The sequence below is a fragment of the Thalassophryne amazonica genome, chromosome 6 (genome assembly GCF_902500255.1).
Source record: "Thalassophryne amazonica chromosome 6, fThaAma1.1, whole genome shotgun sequence".
Classification (NCBI taxonomy): Eukaryota; Metazoa; Chordata; class Actinopteri; order Batrachoidiformes; family Batrachoididae; genus Thalassophryne; species Thalassophryne amazonica.
Genome location: NC_047108.1, coordinates 5,484,324 through 5,504,357, shown reverse-complemented (window position 1 = coordinate 5,504,357; position 20,034 = coordinate 5,484,324). Strand labels below are relative to the sequence as shown.

The window sequence follows — 20,034 nt, the reverse complement described above, 5'->3', positions numbered from 1 at the left end:
CAAAACTGTGAATGCTGCACTTGTGTCTGGTGAAGCCACTGGCACAGACGGCTCCATTAACAGGGACAGAGTTTGAACAAGTATCCGTGTGCAACAAAATAAAGTAAATAACTGTGCTAATTATTTGCTGTGGAGTGTAATAGTTTTTACAGTATTTTCTGAGTGACAATGAAAATTACATCAGAGTTTAGTCTTTATTACTTTTTGCATTCAGGTAAATGATCCACGCTAAGGTTTTATGTGGGATTAGTTGTACGTACATACATGTACACACGCGTATATATATATATATATATACATTCATTCAATCATATTTATCTAATAGATTACAATTTGTTCATGTAAATGGGGAATCTTCTTCACAGACTAAGGTTAATTATGGAGTTCCACAAGGTTCTGTGCTAGGACCAATTTTATTCACTTTATACATGTTTCCCTTAGGCAGTATTATTAGACGGCATTGCTTAATTTAATTTTCATTGCTACGCAGATGATACCCAGCTTTATCTATCCATGAAGCCAGAGGACACACACCAATTAGCTAAACTGCAGGATTGTCTTACAGACATAAAGACATGGATGACCTCTAATTTCCTGCTTTTAAACTCAGATAAAACTGAAGTTATTGTACTTGGCCCCACAAATCTTAGAAACATGGTGTCTAACCAGATCCGTACTCTGGATGGCATTACCCTGACCTCTAGTAATACTGTGAGAAATCTTGGAGTCATTTTTGATCAGGATATGTCATTCAATGCACATATTAAACAAATATGTAGGACTGCTTTTTTGCATTTGCGCAATATTGCTAAAATTAGAAAGGTCTTGTCTCAGAGTGATGCTGAAAAACTAATTCATGCATTTATTTCCTCTAGGCTGGACTACCGTAATTCATTATTATCAGGTTGTCCTAAAGGTTCCCTGAAAAGCCTTCAGTTAATTGGCCTCTCTTCATTGGCTTCCTATTAATTCTAGAATAGAATTTAAAATTCTTCTTCTTACTTATAAGGTTTTGAATAATCAGGTCCCATCTTATCTTAGGGACCTCATAGTACCATATCACCCCAATAGAGCGCTTCGCTCTCAGACTGCAGGCTTACTTGTAGTTCCTAGCCCTAACTATAAGCTTTAGCAAAAAGGAAGGTTTTAAGCCTAATCTTAAAAGTAGAGAGGTTGTCTGTCTCCCTGATCTGAATTGGGAGCTGGTTCCACAGGAGAGGAGCCTGAAAGCTGAAGGCTCTGCCTCCCATTCTACTCTTAAAAACCCTAGGAACTACAAGTAAGCCTGCAGTCTGAGAGCGAAGCGCTCTATTGGGGTGATATGGTACTATGAGGTCCCTAAGATAAGATGGGACCTGATTATTCAAAACCTTATAAGTAAGAAGAAGAATTTTAAATTCTATTCTAGAATTAACAGGAAGCCAATGAAGAGAGGCCAATATGGGTGAAATATGCTCTCCTTCTAGTCCCTGTCAGTACTCTAGCTGCAGCATTTTGAATTAACTGAAGGCTTTTCAGGGAACCTTTAGGACAACCTGATAATAATGAATTACAATAGTCCAGCCTAGAGGAAATAAATGCATGAATTAGTGCATTTATTTCTTCTTCGCTGCAACTACGAGCTGCCGATGCCGATGGAGCAAAAAGCACCTCCGTGTTGAAGTCTCACAGGACATGCTGGACTCCGAAAAATGATGCCCCTCTTCCACAATTTCTCGGATAGTCAAACGACTGAAAAGCCACCGAAAGCCGTCTGAATCTTCCGAATGGTGGAAGCGTTCAAGGTTGGCTCATGCAAGCACACGTGATTCAAATCCATCAGATTTTTGCAAAAAATAAAATGGTTGGATACTTTTCTAACAGACCTCATACATATACACACATACATAATATATATATATGAGGTCTGTCAATAAAGTATAGGTCCTTTTTTTTTTTTTTCAAAAACTATATGGATTTCCTTCATATGTTTTTACGTCAGACATGCTTGAACCCTCGTGCGCATGCGTGAGTTTTTCCACGCCTGTCGGTGACGTCATTTGCCTGTTAGCACTCCTTGTGGGAGGAGTCGTTCAGCCCCTCGTCGGAATTCCTTTGTCTGAGAAGTTGCTGAGAGACTGGCGCTTTGTTTGATCAAAATTTTTTCTAAACCTGTGAGGCACATCTAAGTGGACACAGTTCAAAACCCCAGTTCCAATGATGTTGGGATGTTGTGTAAAATGTAAATGAGCAAATATTTGCTCATTTTGAAATGGATGCCTGCAGCATATTTCAAAAAAATTGGGACAGTGGTATGTTTACCACTGTGTTACATCACCTTTCCTTCTAACAACACTCAATAAGCGTTTGGGAACTGAGGACACTAACTGAGTGTCATGATTGGGTATAAAAGGAGCACCCCAAAAAGCTCAGCCGTTCACAAGCAAAGATGAGGTGAGGATCACCACTTTGTGAACAACTGCGTGAAAAAATTCACTCTGCCATACTGTTGTGACGAAAAGGGAGCTAAGCCAAAAGGCGAAGCGCTCGATCTACTGGTCAATCTTCATTCCTACTCTCACCTATGGTCATGAAGGATGGGTCATGGCCGAAAGAACTAGATTGCATGGGTACAAGCAGCCGAAATGGGCTTCCTCAGGAGGGTGGCTGGTGTCTCCCTTAGAGATAGGGTGAGAAGTTTGGTCATCCATGGGAAGCTCGGAGTAGAGTCGCTGCTCCTTCACGTTGAAAGGAGCCAGCTGAGGTGGTTCGTGCATCTGTTAAGGATGTCTCCTGGGCGCCTCCCAAGGGAGATGTTCCAGGCACAGCCATCTGGGAGTAGACCCCGGGGAAGACCCAGGACTAGGTGGAGAGATTATATCTCCACACTGGCCTGGGAACACCTCGGGATCCCCCAGTCAGAGGTAGTCAATGTGGCACAGAAAAGGGAAGTCTGGGGTCCCCTGCTGGAGCTATTTCCCCTGTGTCCTGGACCCGGAAAAGTGGTTGAAGATGAGTGAGTGAGGTGACAGCGTCCCAATTTCATTGGAATTAGGGGTATATATATATATATATATATATATATATATTTATATTTTCTTGCTCAGATCTTCTCAGAGCATGCAGCGGTCCTCTGGTTACAACTCAGACATGACAAGGTTGGAAAACCTTACAGTCATCTTCCAGCTGTAATTTTTCCTCATCATTTAGACACAAACTACAATTTGCAAACCACCCGTGTGACCCACCATGCAGTAAAAGCTTTTTAATGTCAGCCATCCCCGCTAAACCAGAAATGAGGAAACACCACGGCGGCGGTCAGAAGCTCTTACAAAGTGATTTACAAGCTGCCTGGGCACTGGACTCGGCCATCTTTACGTGTGCACAAAACCTGAAATGAGCTTCTACTCGGGTTAAATGTCCAGATAGCTTGCTGGGCAGGAATACACCCACTTGATAATAACTGTGGGAGTCAGATCAACCAGCAGTTCCTTGACTGCACATCCAGACCGAGTCAGCAGAGACGTTCCCTGCAGTGCCAGGAGCTTATTCGGCCTTTAGTGGTGGCAGAGTGATGAAAGCTAAAAACATTTCAATGTCTCCTCTAAAGAGTTGTCCTTCAAACATGTTTTCTAAAGCCTGACAGCCACAGCTCTCAAGGACCGCTTCATTTCAGTTACTGGAAAGAGCCAATTGAAGAGCCAGTATTCACATCATCGACTGAACATTATACTTATTTCCAACTGTTCGAAGATTAATGTTGCAGTTATACTCATTAGCCATGCTAACCTTTCAAAATGAGTATCTCATCCTGCACTGAACTTCATTTGTTGTTTCATTTGATTTAAAAATCAAATGACAAAATACAAGTAATAATAAAATAACAACACTGATAATAATAATAAAAATGTGTATACGAGTATGATAAGAACCTAAACAATTTATAAATACATTAAGACAGAAAATAAAGATGAGAAAAATAGAAATAAAGAAATAAAAGAAGAAATAAAAGGGTTGAGTTCCTCTTCTAAAATCTGTTGAGGTTTGAGGTTCTAAAAACATTCTGGAATCACACACCATTCCAACTAATTATAGAAGTTTTGCATAATTTAGTACCACCTTCGAAAAGCTACCCATTTTAAAAGCACTACCCAATCTAGAGCCCGTGGGTCCCCACGGGCAACACGCTAGTATGTAATTTCAGTTGTCATATCAAGAAAACCAAACTGACTCAAACACATCATCCAACAACTTTTCCGTTTGTTGATTTAGGACTAATCTACAAGATCTACATTCTACCACTCACTTTGGGTTGTTTTTTTTTGGGGGGGGGGGGGGGGTTGCTTTTCAGCTGCTTATGCATGTGTCTGTGGAATTTAGTATTAAATTGTAGGGAAGGAGTTTCCTAGAGATGTGGCCTTATATTTAGGACTTTTATTGTGAAATGGCAGAATGAAAGAACCACGTTTCCTTTGTACTGTATCTCACTCTGAAAGAAACTCTTTTCCAAGCAGCTTAGCTTAGCTCTTTGTGCTACACCTGAGCGAAACAGGATAATAACAGAAATGGCTGAATCTGGAATAAGCTCAGGTGCACAAAGGGTGAAGTTGACCAAAAACAGGTGATTTTTGAGAATTCCTTGTAGAATTTTGGTTTATAGCTTTAGCCTTCTGTACATTCACCTATAGAACTCACCCCCATCACCTAAGAACGAGTATTTCTTTACAAACAGAGCTATTGCAGAAAAAGTTTTTTTTTTCCCCAGTATTTTGCAGCCCAAACCAGAGGATCTTACAATTTCCTGCAGCCTCACATATTTGCAAGCCTTCAGGTCCTTGGTACCACAAGCACACCGAGCCAAATGTTTCAGCAGCACATTACGGAAATAAGCGGAGGCTTTGCTGCCTCCTGTCCACCTTTTTGGACTGGCATGTAATTGAATAAAAGTGCCATTTCAGGTCAGAGTTGTTGAGTTTGGATGGCAACAGCAGTCATCTGGCTTCTATAGGTGCTGGAGTTAAACGGTGACCTTTTAAATGACAAGTCCTTATACACGCTGCCACCTACAGACCTCTGCCGATAAGGTGCTCTCTCTCTCTCCCTCTGCCACCATCTCCTGCTTCCTTCTACAAGTCTTTAACCAGTGATCCTCTTTCCCTCTTCCTCTAATCTCAATCTGCAAAATTCCTCACTTTGCTTTGCTCATACCACCACCCTTTTCCACGCACAGAGAAACACCCACACATACCGCACCTGCTCTCTGGCATCTCTCCATGTCCTTCACCTCAAAGTGAAAGTCTTTTTTTACAGAAATAAACTCACTTGTTTTTGTTTTAGTTCCAATCATGAACAGACATCATAGTGATTCAGTCTGCAGCCATTAGACTTGGTGTGCTGCAGGTATGAGACCATTTAATACTGGTTTTTCTGACCCATCCACTGCTTCATACATATGTGTGTGTGTGTGTGTGTGTGTGTGTGTGTGTGTGTGTGTGTGTGTGTGTGTGTGTGTGTGTGTGTGTGTGTGTGTGTGTGTGTGTGTGTGTGTGTGTGTGTGTGTGTCAGAGTTTTGGAAGGACAGCAACAGTGAGGTTGTTGATAGAGACTGCTCAGATCACATACAAGAACAATAAAAAGAATTTATGAAACACTTTCAAGCAAAATATTCAAAGCACTCTACATAATAAAACACGAAAACAACCATTAAATATTTGTGAGAGTATAAAAACTGACAAATACAAAAGTAATGAATACCAATATACACTGCAAAATAAAACGGGGGAAAAAAGAATTATTTTAAGCGGCAAATAATACATTTTAAAGGTGAGCCTTAAAGGATTCTGTGGACGTGGCCTGCATAAGAGATCCACAAAGAAAAGGAGCATGATATGCAAATAATCTGCAATCTTCTGAGGTCTTCATAATACTGGGTACACAAAGTCGCTCTGCATTCTGAGACCACAAGGCACGTGATGATACATAAGGCTAAGAGCAACAAAGTGTAGTATTTAGGGGTGTTTATGAACAAAAACGAAATACAACATTCATAACCATCTGTTCATTAGTGTATAAATTACATGTGACAATGAATCAATGTGTTTTCACAAGCTTAGAATGAGTCCCTCATATCTACATGGGAGCAGGACCCATAGAGCAGGGAGACACAATTACTCCATCTTTGCAACACAAAGCTTTTAACCAAACTGATCTTTCATCCTCTGCTGCAAATATGAGTAACCAGTGCAAGACAGCAGCCATGCAACAGCAGTTTGAAATCAGAACAGCGATTGAAAGGCTACAGATTCTAGTCCGGCGGCTAAGGGACAAATTTTAGGAGAATCATGCACTTTTATACAAAAGCGCCAAAACTTTATCAGAGGTACTTTATAGTGTCCTGAAGTATATAAGATCGGGAGACATTGAATCCATAAATGTCTACACTCTAAAAACTTGGGTTTAAGAGCATAACCATTTTCAGCCTTCTACAGCATATAATTCATGACAAACTCTTATCCAAATGTCTTTTTAAGTTCATAATATAAACTTGAAGGTTATGAAAAATGTATTAAGGTTAAGTAGGGATGCTTCGAATGTACTTCAGTGTGCTTACACTCTTAGAAAAGGTTAATCTAGGGAAAGTGACTAAATATTCTCTAACTCATTGTGAATATCAATATACCTATGCAATATAGCTGTTTGCGAGCATAGGGCAAAGGAAAGATGCTACTCATGCACGCTAACATATTTACACTCTAAAATAACAGTGTTTGAACGGAAATAAATGCTTTTTTATTAATTACAAGAAATCAATTTTGTTTTTATGGCCATAACCGTTGTTGTTGTCGTCATTATTTTATGCTATTGGTATTAAGACGATTATCACCATATTTTTTAACTGAAAACATTGTAAATACCTGGTTGGCAAACTTCCTAGATATGCACAAATGTTTCATGAATATTTTTAATGAACTACTCTCTACAGCTTTCATGCTAGGAAGATCACAGTGACCTAATTTTATGTCTCAGAGGTAGAGGCCTGTTAAAGATCCCTACAGGCCTGAAATGAGTCCTGTACCTCTTTCCATTTTGAAACATACCACCCTGCTAATGTATAAGGATGTACGACGACGTATGACGCCGCACGACGGACGATACATGATCACATAAGCTCAGCATAGCTTTGCACTAGTTGCAGGAGCCATTCTCTACAGCTTAACAATGTCCAAGCTTGATCACTGGCCCCCTACATAATAACCATATGATCGTATTGTCATATGAATAGCAAAATATACACTGTATTATAACCATGCAAACACCCTTTTAAAAAAAGCAGGATACAGGGCTAAAATCAAACGTCTCCTGCTTTGACATGACTTAATATAACCTAAAGAGTCCCTGGACAAAGTTTGGCGCTTTTGTAAAAAAGTGCACGATTCTATCCCTTAACTACTGGACTATTCAGAGAATGGAAGGAGCAGAGCACCCGGAATGGAGGCCAAATGGCACATGAAGAGGAGCAAAGTCAGCTGCTCTGAAAAACCACAACCCTCTGCTAACTACAAAAAAGCATTGCTGGCAGCATGATGCAGCAGCAAGAACAGGACGAGATGCACCATCACAAAGAAAAGTGAAAACCAGAGTTCACCTGCAGAAAACCAGCGTAACATGCAAAGCAGACCAACAAATTATACCAACTGAACAACATGCCAACATATTTCCACCTTACATTATTAAAAACAAAAGTCAGCAAATATCACAGCTTCGTAATTTCACCCCAAAAAAGTAACTGATTGTATTCAAGGGCAGCCAGCCTTTTCACGGCAAATCAGTTCCAACACGTGAGTAAACACGCAATCAATTCCCAGGAACAACTGCACAGTTATTAGTAGAAAGCAAAACACACGCACGCAGCCAAAAAAAAAAAAGTGTCACAGAAATAAAAGCAAACAGTGATTGAAGCAAATAACAGTTTTGGACAAAATTTACATACATCTCAGAGAGCACATACATCTCAAACAATTCAGCTGTCAAAGTGAGCGCTGGTGAGAAGCATTTCAGGGTGGACAGAGAGAACAAGAGCAGCAGGCAGCAAGAACAGTGACACAAAAACAAAATCAAGACAGGTGTGAGGAGGGAAAAGAAGGAGTAAGAGAGAAAGAGAAGGGGGAAATACAATGCATCCAGAAAGTACTCACAGTACTTCACCCTTCCACATTTTATGTTACAGCCTTATTCTAAAATGGAGCAAATTCAGTTTTTACTTCAAATTTTCACTCAATTTAAAAAACAAACAAACAAACAAACAAAAACTAAGAAATCACATGCACACAAGTATTCACACCCTTTGCTCAATACTTTGTTGATGCACTTTTGGCAACAATTACAGCCTCAAGTCTTTTTGAATATGATGACACAAGCTTGCTTCACCTATCGTTGGGCAGTTTTGTTCATTCCTCTTTGCAGCACCTCTCAAGCTCCATCAGGTTGGATGCAGAATGTTGGTGTGCAGACATTTTCAGATCTCTCCAGAGATGTTCAATGGGATTCAGGTCTGGGCTCTGGCTGGGCCACTCAAGGACATTCACAGAGTTGACCTGAAGACACTCCTTTGATATCTTGGCTGTGTGTTTAGGGTTATGGTCCTGCTGAAAGATGAACCGTCACCCCAGTCAGAGGTCAAGTGAGCTCTGGAGCAGGTTTTCATCCAGGATGTCTCTGTACATTGCTGCAATCATCTTTCCCTCAATTCTGACTAGTCTCCCAGTTCTTACCACAGCATGATGCTGCCACCATCATGCTTCACTGTAGGGATGGTGCCTGGTTTCCTCCAAACATGACGCCTGGCATTCACACCAAAGAGTTCAGTCTTTGTCTCATCAGACCAGAGAATTTTGTTTCTCATGATCAGAGTCCTTCAGATGCCTTTTGGCAAACTCCACACAGGCTGCCATGTGCCTTTTACTAAGGAGTGGCTTCCATCTGGCCACTCTACCATATAGGCCTGATTGCTGAATTGCTGCAGAGATGGTTGTCCTTCTCAAAGGTTCTCCTCTTTCTACAGAGGAATGCTAAAGTGTGACAATCGGGTTCTTGATCACCTCCCTGAGTAAGGCCCTTCTCCCACGATCGCACAGTTTAGACAGGCGGCCAGCTCTAGGAAGAGTCCTGGTGGATCCAAACGACTTTCATTTACAGATAATAGAGGCCACTGTGTTCATTGGGACCTTCAAAGCAGCAAAAATGTTTCTGTTTCCTTCCCTAGTTTGATGCCTTGAGAAAATCCTGTCTCTGAGGTCTACAGACAATTCCTTTGACTTCATACTTGGTTTGTGCTCTGACATGCACCGTCAACTGTGGGACCTAATATGTAGTCAGGTGTGTTTCTTTCCAAATCATGTCTAATCAACTAAATTTACCCCAGGTGGACTCCAATTAAGCTGTAGAAACATCAAGGATGATCAGTGGAAACAGGATGCACCTGAGCTCAATGGCAAAGGCTGTGAATACTTATGTACATACATATACACATGTACATACATATACACACACACACACACACAGAGGAAAATAAGTATTTGAACACCGTGTGATTTTGCATGTTCTCCCACTTAGAAATCATGGAGAAGTCTGAAATTTTCATCTTAGGTGCATGTCCACTGTGAGAGACATAATCTAAAAAAAAAAAAATCTGGAAATCACAATCCAGAGGAGGCATGGGAGAAGGTCATGTGGTCAGATGAGACCAAAATAAATCTTTTTGGAATCAACTCCACTTACCATGGTTAGAGGATGAGAACAACCCCAAGAAAACCATCCCAACCGTGAAGCATGGGGGTGGAAACATCATACTCTGGGGGTGCTCTTCTGCAAAGGGGACAGGACGACTGCACCGTATTGAAGGGAGGATGGATGGGGTCATGTATTGTGAGATTTTGGCAAACAACCTCCTTACCTCAGTAAGAGCATTGAAGATGGGTCATGGCTGGGTCTTCAGCATGACAATGACCCCAAACACACAGCCAGGGCAACTAAGGAGGGGCTCCGTAAGAAGCATTTCAAGGTCCTGGAGTGGCCTGGCCAGTCTCCAGACCTGAACTCCATAGAAAATCTTTGGGGGGAGCTGAAACTCCAATCCTGAAAAATCTAGAGAAGATCTGTATCAATCAATCAATCAATCAATTTTTTTATATAGCGCCAAATCACAACAAACAGTTGCCCCAAGGTGCTTTATATTGTAAGGCAAGGCCATACAATAATTATGTAAAACCCCAACGGTCAAAACGACCCCCTGTGAGCAAGCACTTGGCTACAGTGGGAAGGAAAAACTCCCTTTTAACAGGAAGAAACCTCCAGCAGAACCAGGCTCAGGGAGGGGCAGTCTTCTGCTGGGACTGGTTGGGGCTGAGGGAGAGAACCAGGAAAAAGACATTCTGTGGAGGGGAGCAGAGATCGATCACTAATGATTAAATGCAGAGTGGTGCATACAGAGCAAAAAGAGAAAGAAACAGTGCATCATGGGAACCCCCCAGCAGTCTACGTCTATAGCAGCATAACTAAGGGATGGTTCAGGGTCACCTGATCCAGCCCTAACTATAAGCTTTAGCAAAAAGGAAAGTTTTAAGCCTAATCTTAAAAGTAGAGAGGGTGTCTGTCTCCCTGATCTGAATTGGGAGCTGGTTCCACAGGAGAGGAGCCTGAAAGCTGAAGGCTCTGCCTCCCATTCTACTCTTACAAACCCTAGGAACTACAAGTAAGCCTGCAGTCTGAGAGGGAAGCGCTCTATTGGGGTGATATGGTACTACGAGATCCCTAAGATAAGATGGGACCTGATTATTCAAAACCTTATAAGTAAGAAGAAGAATTTTAAATTCTATTCTAGAATTAACAGGAAGCCAATGAAGAGAGGCCAATATGGGTGAGATATGCTCTCTCCTTCTAGTCCCCGTCAGTACTCTAGCTGCAGCATTTTTAATTAACTGAAGGCTTTTTAGGGAACTTTTAGGACAACCTGATAATAATGAATTACAATAGTCCAGCCTAGAGGAAATAAATGCATGAATTAGTTTTTCAGCATCACTCTGAGACAAGACCTTTCTGATTTTAGAGATATTGCGTAAATGCAGAAAAGCAGTCCTACATATTTGTTTAATATGCGCTTTGAATGACATATCCTGATCAAAAATGACTCCAAGATTTCTCACAGTATTACTAGAGGTCAGGGTAATGCCATCCAGAGTAAGGATCTGGTTAGACACCATGTTTCTAAGATTTGTGGGGCCAAGTACAATAACTTCAGTTTTATCTGAGTTTAAAAGCAGGAAATTAGAGGTCATCCATGTCTTTATGTCTGTAAGACAATCCTGCAGTTTAGCTAATTGGTGTGTGTCCTCTGGCTTCATGGATAGATAAAGCTGGGTATCATCTGCGTAACAATGAAAATTTAAGCAATACCGTCTAATAATACTGCCTAAGGGAAGCATGTATAAAGTGAATAAAATTGGTCCTAGCACAGAACCTTGTGGAACTCCATAATTAACTTTAGTCTGTGAAGAAGATTCCCCATTTACATGAACAAATTGTAATCTATTAGACAAATATGATTCAAACCACCGCAGCGCAGTGCCTTTAATACCTATGGCATGCTCTAATCTCTGTAATAAAATTTTATGGTCAACAGTATCAAAAGCAGCACTGAGGTCTAACAGAACAAGCACAGAGATGAGTCCACTGTCCGAGGCCATAAGAAGATCATTTGTAACCTTCACTAATGCTGTTTCTGTACTATGATGAATTCTAAAACCTGACTGAAACTCTTCAAATAGACCATTCCTCTGCAGATGATCAGTTAGCTGTTTTACAACTACCCTTTCAAGAATTTTTGAGAGAAAAGGAAGGTTGGAGATTGGCCTATAATTAGCTAAGATAGCTGGGTCAAGTGATGGCTTTTTAAGTAATGGTTTAATTACTGCCACCTTAAAAGCCTGTGGTACATAGCCAACTAACAAAGATAGATTGATCATATTTAAGATCGAAGCATTAAATAATGGTAGGGCTTCCTTGAGCAGCCTGGTAGGAATGGGGTCTAATAAACATGTTGATGGTTTGGATGAAGTAACTAATGAAAATAACTCAGACAGAACAATCGGAGAGAAAGAGTCTAACCAAATACCGGCATCACTGAAAGCAGCCAAAGATAACGATACGTCTTTGGGATGGTTATGAGTAATTGTTTCTCTAATAGTTAAAATTTTGTTAGCAAAGAAAGTCATGAAGTCATTACTAGTTAAAGTTAATGGAATACTCAGCTCAATAGAGCTCTGACTCTTTGTCAGCCTGGCTACAGTGCTGAAAAGAAACCTGGGGTTGTTCTTATTTTCTTCAATTAGTGATGAGTAGAAAGATGTCCTAGCTTTACGGAGGGCTTTTTTATAGAGCAACAGACTCTTTTTCCAGGCTAAGTGAAGATCTTCTAAATTAGTGAGACGCCATTTCCTCTCTAACTTACGGGTTATCTGCTTTAAGCTACGAGTTTGTGAGTTATACCACGGAGTCAGGCACTTCTGATTTAAAGCTCTCTTTTTTAGAGGAGCTACAGCATCCAAAGTTGTCTTCAATGAGGATGTAAAACTATTGACGAGATACTCTATCTCACTTACAGAGTTTAGGTAGCTACTCTGCACTGTGTTGGTATATGGCATTAGAGAACATAAAGAAGGAATCATATCCTTAAACCTAGTTACAGCGCTTTCTGAAAGACTTCTAGTGTAATGAAACTTATTCCCCACTGCTGGGTAGTCCATCAGAGTAAATGTAAATGTTATTAAGAAATGATCAGACAGAAGGGAGTTTTCAGGGAATACTGTTAAGTCTTCTATTTCCATACCATAAGTCAGAACAAGATCTAAGATATGATTAAAGTGGTGGGTGGACTCATTTACATTTTGAGCAAAGCCAATAGAGTCTAATAATAGATTAAATGCAGTGTTGAGGCTGTCATTCTCAGCATCTGTGTCTGTGTGGATGTTAAAATCGCCCATCATAATTATCTTATCTGAGCTAAGCACTAAGTCAGACAAAAGGTCTGAAAATTCACAGAGAAACTCACAGTAACGACCAGGTGGACGATAGATAATAACAAATAAAACTGGTTTTGGGGACTTCCAATTTGGATGGACAAGACTAAGAGTCAAGCTTTCAAATGAATTAAAGCTCTGTCTGGGTTTTTGATTAATTAATAAGATGGAATGGAAGATTGCTGCTAATCCTCCGCCCCGGCCCGTGCTACGAACATTCTGACAGTTAGTGTGACTCGGGGGTGTTGACTCGTTTAAACTAACATATTCATCCTGCTGTAACCAGGTTTCTGTAAGGCAGAATAAATCAATATGTTGATCAATTATTATATCATTTACCAACAGGGACTTAGAAGAGAGAGACCTAATGTTTAATAGACCACATTTAACTGTTTTAGTCTGTGGTGCAGTTGAAGGTGCTATATTATTTTTTCTTTTTGAATTTTTATGCTTAAATAGATTTTTGCTGGTTATTGGTAGTCTGGGAGCAGGCACCGTCTCTACGGGGATGGGGTAATGAGGGGATGGCAGGGGGAGAGAAGCTGCAGAGAGGTGTGTAAGACTACAACTCTGCTTCCTGGTCCCAACCCTGGATAGTCACGGTTTGGAGGATTTAAGAAAACTGGCCAGATTTCTAGAAATGAGAGCTGCTCCATCCAAAGTGGGATGGATGCCGTCTCTCCTAACAAGACCAGGTTTTCCCCAGAAGCTTTGCCAATTATCTATGAAGCCCACCTCATTTTTTGGACACCACTCAGACAGCCAGCAATTCAAGGAGAACATGCGGCTAAACATGTCACTCCCGGTCTGATTGGGGAGGGGCCCAGAGAAAACTACAGAGTCCGACATTGTTTTTGCAAAGTTACACACCGATTCAATGTTAATTTTAGTGACCTCCGATTGGCGTAACCGGGTGTCATTACTGCCGACGTGAGCTACAATCTTACCAAATTTACGCTTAGCCTTAGCCAGCAGTTTCAAATTTCCTTCAATGTCGCCTGCTCTGGCCCCCGGAAGACAACTGACTATGGTTGCTGGTGTCGCTAACTTCACATTTCGCAAAACAGAGTCGCCAATAACCAGAGTTTGATCCTCGGCGGGTGTGTCGTCGAGTGGGGAAAAACGGTTAGAGATGTGAACGGGTTGGCGGTGTACACGGGGCTTCTGTTTAGGGCTACGCTTCCTCCTCACAGTCACCCAGTCAGCCTGCTTTCCCGGCTGCTCGGGATCTGCCAGGGGGTAACTAACGGCGGCTAAGCTACCTTGGTCCGCACCGACTACAGGGGCCTGGCTAGCTGTAGAATTTTCCACGGTGCGGAGCCGAGTCTCCAATTCGCCCAGCCTGGCCTCCAAAGCTACGAATAAGCTACACTTATTACAAGTACCGTTACTGCTAAAGGAGGCCGAGGAATAACTAAACATTTCACACCCAGAGCAGAAAAGTGCGGGAGAGACAGGAGAAGCCGCCATGCTAAATCGGCTAAGAGCTAGTAGCTACGCTAAGCTAGCGGATTCCTAAAAACACGCAAAGTGAATAATGTGTAAATAATTTAGAGGTGATTCAGCAGAAAAAGTGCTTTAGTTAAGGCACGTAAAGATTACACTGGGAAACAAATCGTAATCTAGATAACTAGATCAATCTAACTGCGCAGATTAAACAGATACAGAAAAACACCGCTGTGCTCCGGAACAGGAAGTGATACAATACCCAATGGAGGAGTGGACCAAAATCCCCGCTGCAGTGTGTGCAAACCTGGTGAAAAACTACAGGAAACGTTTGACCTCTAATTGCAAACAAAGGCTACTGTACCAAATATTAACAGATGTTCAAATACTTATTTGCAGCAGTAACATACAAATAAAATAAAAATAAAAAAATCATACATTGTGATTTCCGGATTTTTTTTTTTTAGATTATGTCTCTCACAGTGTACATGCACCTAAGATGAAAATTTCAGACCCCTCCATGATTTCTAAGTGGGAGAACTTGCAAAACTGCAGGGTGTTCAAATACTTATTTTCCTCACTGTATGTATATTATATATATCTAAAGTTAGCACTGACAACTGACATGGCAGACCTGAGTGAGCGTTGTCACATCTGTCCAGCAAATAAAGTATCCAGCAAAATGTCTGTGTAAAATGTGTCCACATTTTAATGCCACGGTACTTACCGTCATCCTCCTTGTTGTGAGAGTTTTGAGGACTGTGGCGCATCCTGTCTCCTCCTCGACTCGACGGGCTCAGGTCCGACACTGTTCCCAGATCAGCTGTTAGCCATGTGGGCTCGCTCATCTCTGCCTCCTCCTCGCTGCTCAGTGAGCTGTCATCCTGGTCATAAGAGAACATTTTTAATCATTATTAAGGCCTTCAAGGGACAATAATCCTGCAGACTAACACCAGCAGTGTTTTATGCTGTCTGCTCTTCTGGCAATTACTCTGCAGTTCATCCAGGCTGAGCACAAAATAAACATACAGACGAATGCTACGTTCGATGGCGGTAAACAAAACATTCCGATTCATGTGATCACCATTCAATTTATAAAAAAGATTCTCGATTCAGAACGACTTTCAATTCAAAAAACAATTTTAAATTCTAAATCATTTCCATACACAGAGCTGTTAAATGCAAAGCTTGCACTGTGTACAATTTCTCCAATAAGCCACATAAGCCTAAAACTTCTTCTGAGTTGTCTGGGTGTCTTGGTGGCTTTCCTCACTCTTCTCTTCAGTTTTTGAGAACCAGCTACTCCACACAGATTAACCATAGAGTGCCACACTGTTTGTATTTCTTCAAAACTGAAGTAAATAAAGTCCAAGACATATTCAGCGGCAGCTTTACCGTCAGAGAGCCTCGTCCACAACGACCACAAAAGACTCCAAGCTGTCACTGATGTTAAGGTCGCACTGGAGTATGAATGCCGTACGACTCACACGTATTGCAAGAACAAATAGAATTCGAGTTGCAGTCGTACAGAACAGACATTCGTACAGCCATGTACAAATGCCGTACCAATACCCAACAGATCGACTGATTCGTGCAATTCAGAGTGCAGCAGCTCCTGAATGCAGGTCGACTAACCAGAGTGCAGGTTGAGTGCGGACAAAAACCTTCAAAATAAAAACAGAATAAAATAAAACGGACAAAGAATAACAACAACACAGTATGAAAACCCACAATGCTGAAAGAATGCAGCAGGAATATGCAGAAAGCCCCTCCAATGCCGTATGTGCCGCCCCAGGTCTGGGTGGAAAGCAAGCGGGTGGGGTGGGGGAGCACTGTGGGCCGCTCTTTTGAAGACCTGCTGTGTCACACTGCTGGGTATCGCACTCGCATCATATTTAAGATATTAAAGATGGCTCTTAATCCACCTGTGGCACTGAGCAGAGACGCTTGACAGAGGAAGACGATTGTTATCAGCTGTAGGGTTGCAGGCAGGATTACTTTGTCCAACACCTTCCAGCTGAGCTGCAATCATGAGCCAGGTGGATGTGTCAACATGTTACACGCCCAAGAAGGTTTTCCAAGAAGCGGTGAAGAAAGGCAACACCAAGGAGCTGTATTCTTGCTGCAGAACATGACAAACTGCGTATTCAGTGTCAACTCATTCGGCCCAGAAGGACAGACGGCGCTCCACAAGTCCGTCATTGACAGGAAAGTGGAGCTGGCAAAACCGCTGGTGAAATTTGGCGCAGATATCTGACTAGAGAACAGTCATTTATAGCTACACAGATGTGCCAGATTGAAGGAAAATAAATAAATAAATGACTTTACAACCATCGCCACTAACCACTGCAAAGCAACCAAACCCGGCACATTCGTTTTATACAGCACCAATTCAAACAAACAATAAAAAAAAAAGACAAAATGAATTAAAGGATTAAAACAGCACAATTAAAAGATTAAAAAGCACAATAAAAGAGAAAAAATAAAAAAATTAAATGCACAGTAACACAACATGCTAGCCATAGAAAAGAGCAATGAAGTGTGTCTAGACTTGAAAGTCTCCAAAGAATCTGACTGCTTTATTGATGCAGAGAGATCATTCTGTACAATACTGCCGCACGAATATTCCCCAGCTCGAATGCAGCACAACAGTAGTGTGCCTGCTCTCTGCATTCCTGGTGGCCATGCGAATTTGGCATATTTTCCCAAGTGCCACACGAATACTGTCCGAGGAATTCAAATGCAACTCCAATGCAGTTCAACTGCAGGTCAACCAGTGGCGGCTCCAGAGATTTTTTTCTGCAGGTGTTATGGAACTTGGGATTTTTATGAGGGTACTATGGGTTCATGTGTCACGACAGGTATTAAGAACAGGGTTACGTAAACTTTTGATCAGGGTAATTTGGGTAGTTTATGTTGTCAAGTTTATGTGTCATCATTCATATTCTCTGAAAAATGGCCCAAGAAATTCTGCAAGAGGACAGTAGTGTTCAGAATAATAGTAGTGCTATGTGACTCAAGATTAATCCAGGTTTTGAGTATATTTCTTATTGTTACATGGGAAACAAGGTACCAGTAGATTCAGTAGATTCTCACAAATCCAACAAGACCAAGCATTCATGATATGCACACTCTTAAGGCTATGAAATTGGGCTTTTAGTAAAAAAAAAAAAAATGTAGAAAAGGGGGTGTTCACAATAATAGTAGCATCTGCTGTTGACGCTACAAACTCAAAACTGTTATGTTCAAACTGCTTTTTTAGCAATCCTGTGAATCACTAAACTAATATTTAGTTGTATAACCACAGTTTTTCATGATTTCTTCACATCTACGAGGCATTAATTTTGTTGGTTTGTAATCAAGATTTTGCTCATTTACTAGTGTGCTTGGGTCATTGTCTTGTTGAAACACCCATTTCAAGGCATGTCCTCTTCAGCATAAGGCAACATGACCTCTTCAAGTATTTTGACATATCCAAACTGATCCATGATACCTGGTATACAATATATAGGCCCAACACCATAGTAGGAGAAACATGCCCATATCATGATGCTTGTACCACCATGCTTCACTGTCTTCACTGTGAACTGTGGCTTCAGAGTTTGGGGGTCGTCTCACAAACTGTCGGTGGCCCTTGGACTCAAAAAGAACAATTTTACTCTCATCAGTCCACAAAATATTCCTCCATTTCTCTTGAGGCCAATTGATGTGTTCTTTGGCAAATTGTAACCTCTTCTGCACGTCTTTTATTTAACAGAGGGACTTTGCGGGGGATTCTTGAAAATAAATTAGCTTCACATAGGCGTCTTCTAACTGTCACAGCGCTTACAGGTAACTCCAGACTGTCTTTGATCATCCTGGAGCTGATCAGTGGGTGAGCCTTTGCCATTCTGGTTATTCTTCTATCCATTTTGATGGCTGTTTTCCGTTTTCTTCCACGTCTCTGTTTTTTTTTGTCCATTTTAAAGCATTGGAGATCACTGTAGATGAACAGCCTATAATTTTTTGCACATGCGTATACGTTTTCCAACCTTCCTTTTCTCTCAAAAATTCTTGAAAGGGTAGTTGTAAAACAGCTATCTGATCATCTGCAGAGGAATGGTCTGTTTGAAGAGTTTCAGTCAGGTTTTAGAATTCATCATAGTACAGAAACAGCATTTATGAAGGTTACAAATTATCTTCTTATGGCCTCAGACAGACAAAGCTCTCGATTTACCGATCGATCTACGTTCCAATCCTCACCTATGGTCATGAGATTTGGCTCATGACCGAAAGAACGAGATCGTGGGTACAAGTGGCCGAGATGAGTTTCCTCCGCAGGGTGGCTGGGCGCTCCCTTAAAGATAGGATGAGGAGCTCGGTCACTCGGGAGGAGCTCGGAGTCGAGCCGCTGCTCCTCCATGTCGAAAGGAGTCAGTTGAGGTGGCTTGGGCATCTTTTCCGGATGCCCCCTGGATGCCTCGCTGGAGAGGTGTTCCGGGGCACGTCCCACTGGGAGGAGGCCCCGGGGAAAACCCAGGACACGCTGGAAGGATTACATCTCTTGGCTGGCTTGGGAACGCCTTGGGGTTCCCCTGGAGGAGCTGGGGGTGGTGTGTGTGGATCGGGAGGTCTGGGCGGCTTTGCTTGAGCTGCTGCCCCCGCGACCCGACTCCGGATAAAGCGGAAGTAAATGGATGGATGGATGGATGGATGGCCTCAGACAGTGGACTCATCTCTATGCTTGTCCTGTTAGACCTCAGTGCTGCTTTTGATACTGTTGACCATAAAATTTTATTACAGAGATTAGAGCATGCCATAGGTATTAAAGGCACTGTGCTGCGGTGGTTTGAATCATATTTATCTAATAGATTACAATTTGTTCATGTAAATGGGGAGTCTTCTTCACAGACTAAGGTTGATTATGGAATTCCACAAGGTTCTGTGCTAGGACCAATTTTATTCACTTTATACATGCTTCCCTTAGGCAGTATTATTAGAAAGCATTGCTTAAATTTTCATTGCTACGCAGATGATACCCAGCTTTATCTATCTATGAAGCCAGAGGACACACACCAATTAGTTAAACTGCAGGAATGTCTTACAGACATAAAGACATGGATGACCTCCAATTTCCTGCTTTTAAACTCAGATAAAACTGAAGTTATTGTACTTGGCCCCACACATCTTAGAAACATGGTGTAACCAGATCCTTACTCTAGATGGCATTACCCTAACCTCTAGTAATACTGTGAGAAATCTTGGAATCATTTTTGATCAGGATATGTCCTTCAATGCGCATATTAAACAAATATGTAGGACTGCTTTTTTGCATTTGCGCAATATCTCTAAAATTAGAAAGGTCTTGGCTCAGAGTGATGCTGAAAAACTAATTCATGCATTTATTTCCTCTAGGCTGGACTATTGTAATTCATTATTATCAGGTTGTCCTAAAAGTTCCCTGAAAAGCATTCAGTTAATTCAAAATGCTGCAGCTAGAGTACTGACGGGGACTAGAAGGAGAGAGCATATTTCACCCACTGAGTGTTTCTTTCTC

At 41.5% G+C, this 20,034-nt stretch overlaps 1 protein-coding gene across 2 annotated transcripts in view; it reads right to left on the bottom strand.

Moving 5' to 3' along the window:
- Nucleotides 1–20,034, bottom strand: part of LOC117511786 (nucleolar protein 4-like) — a 418,634-nt gene that overhangs the window by 131,031 nt on the left and 267,569 nt on the right. For both annotated transcript variants that reach the window (XM_034171682.1, XM_034171681.1), the window contains exon 5: nucleotides 15,226–15,382. In XM_034171682.1, coding sequence (XP_034027573.1) covers nucleotides 15,226–15,382 — 157 coding nt within the window. The remainder of the gene's footprint in view (nucleotides 1–15,225; nucleotides 15,383–20,034) is intronic.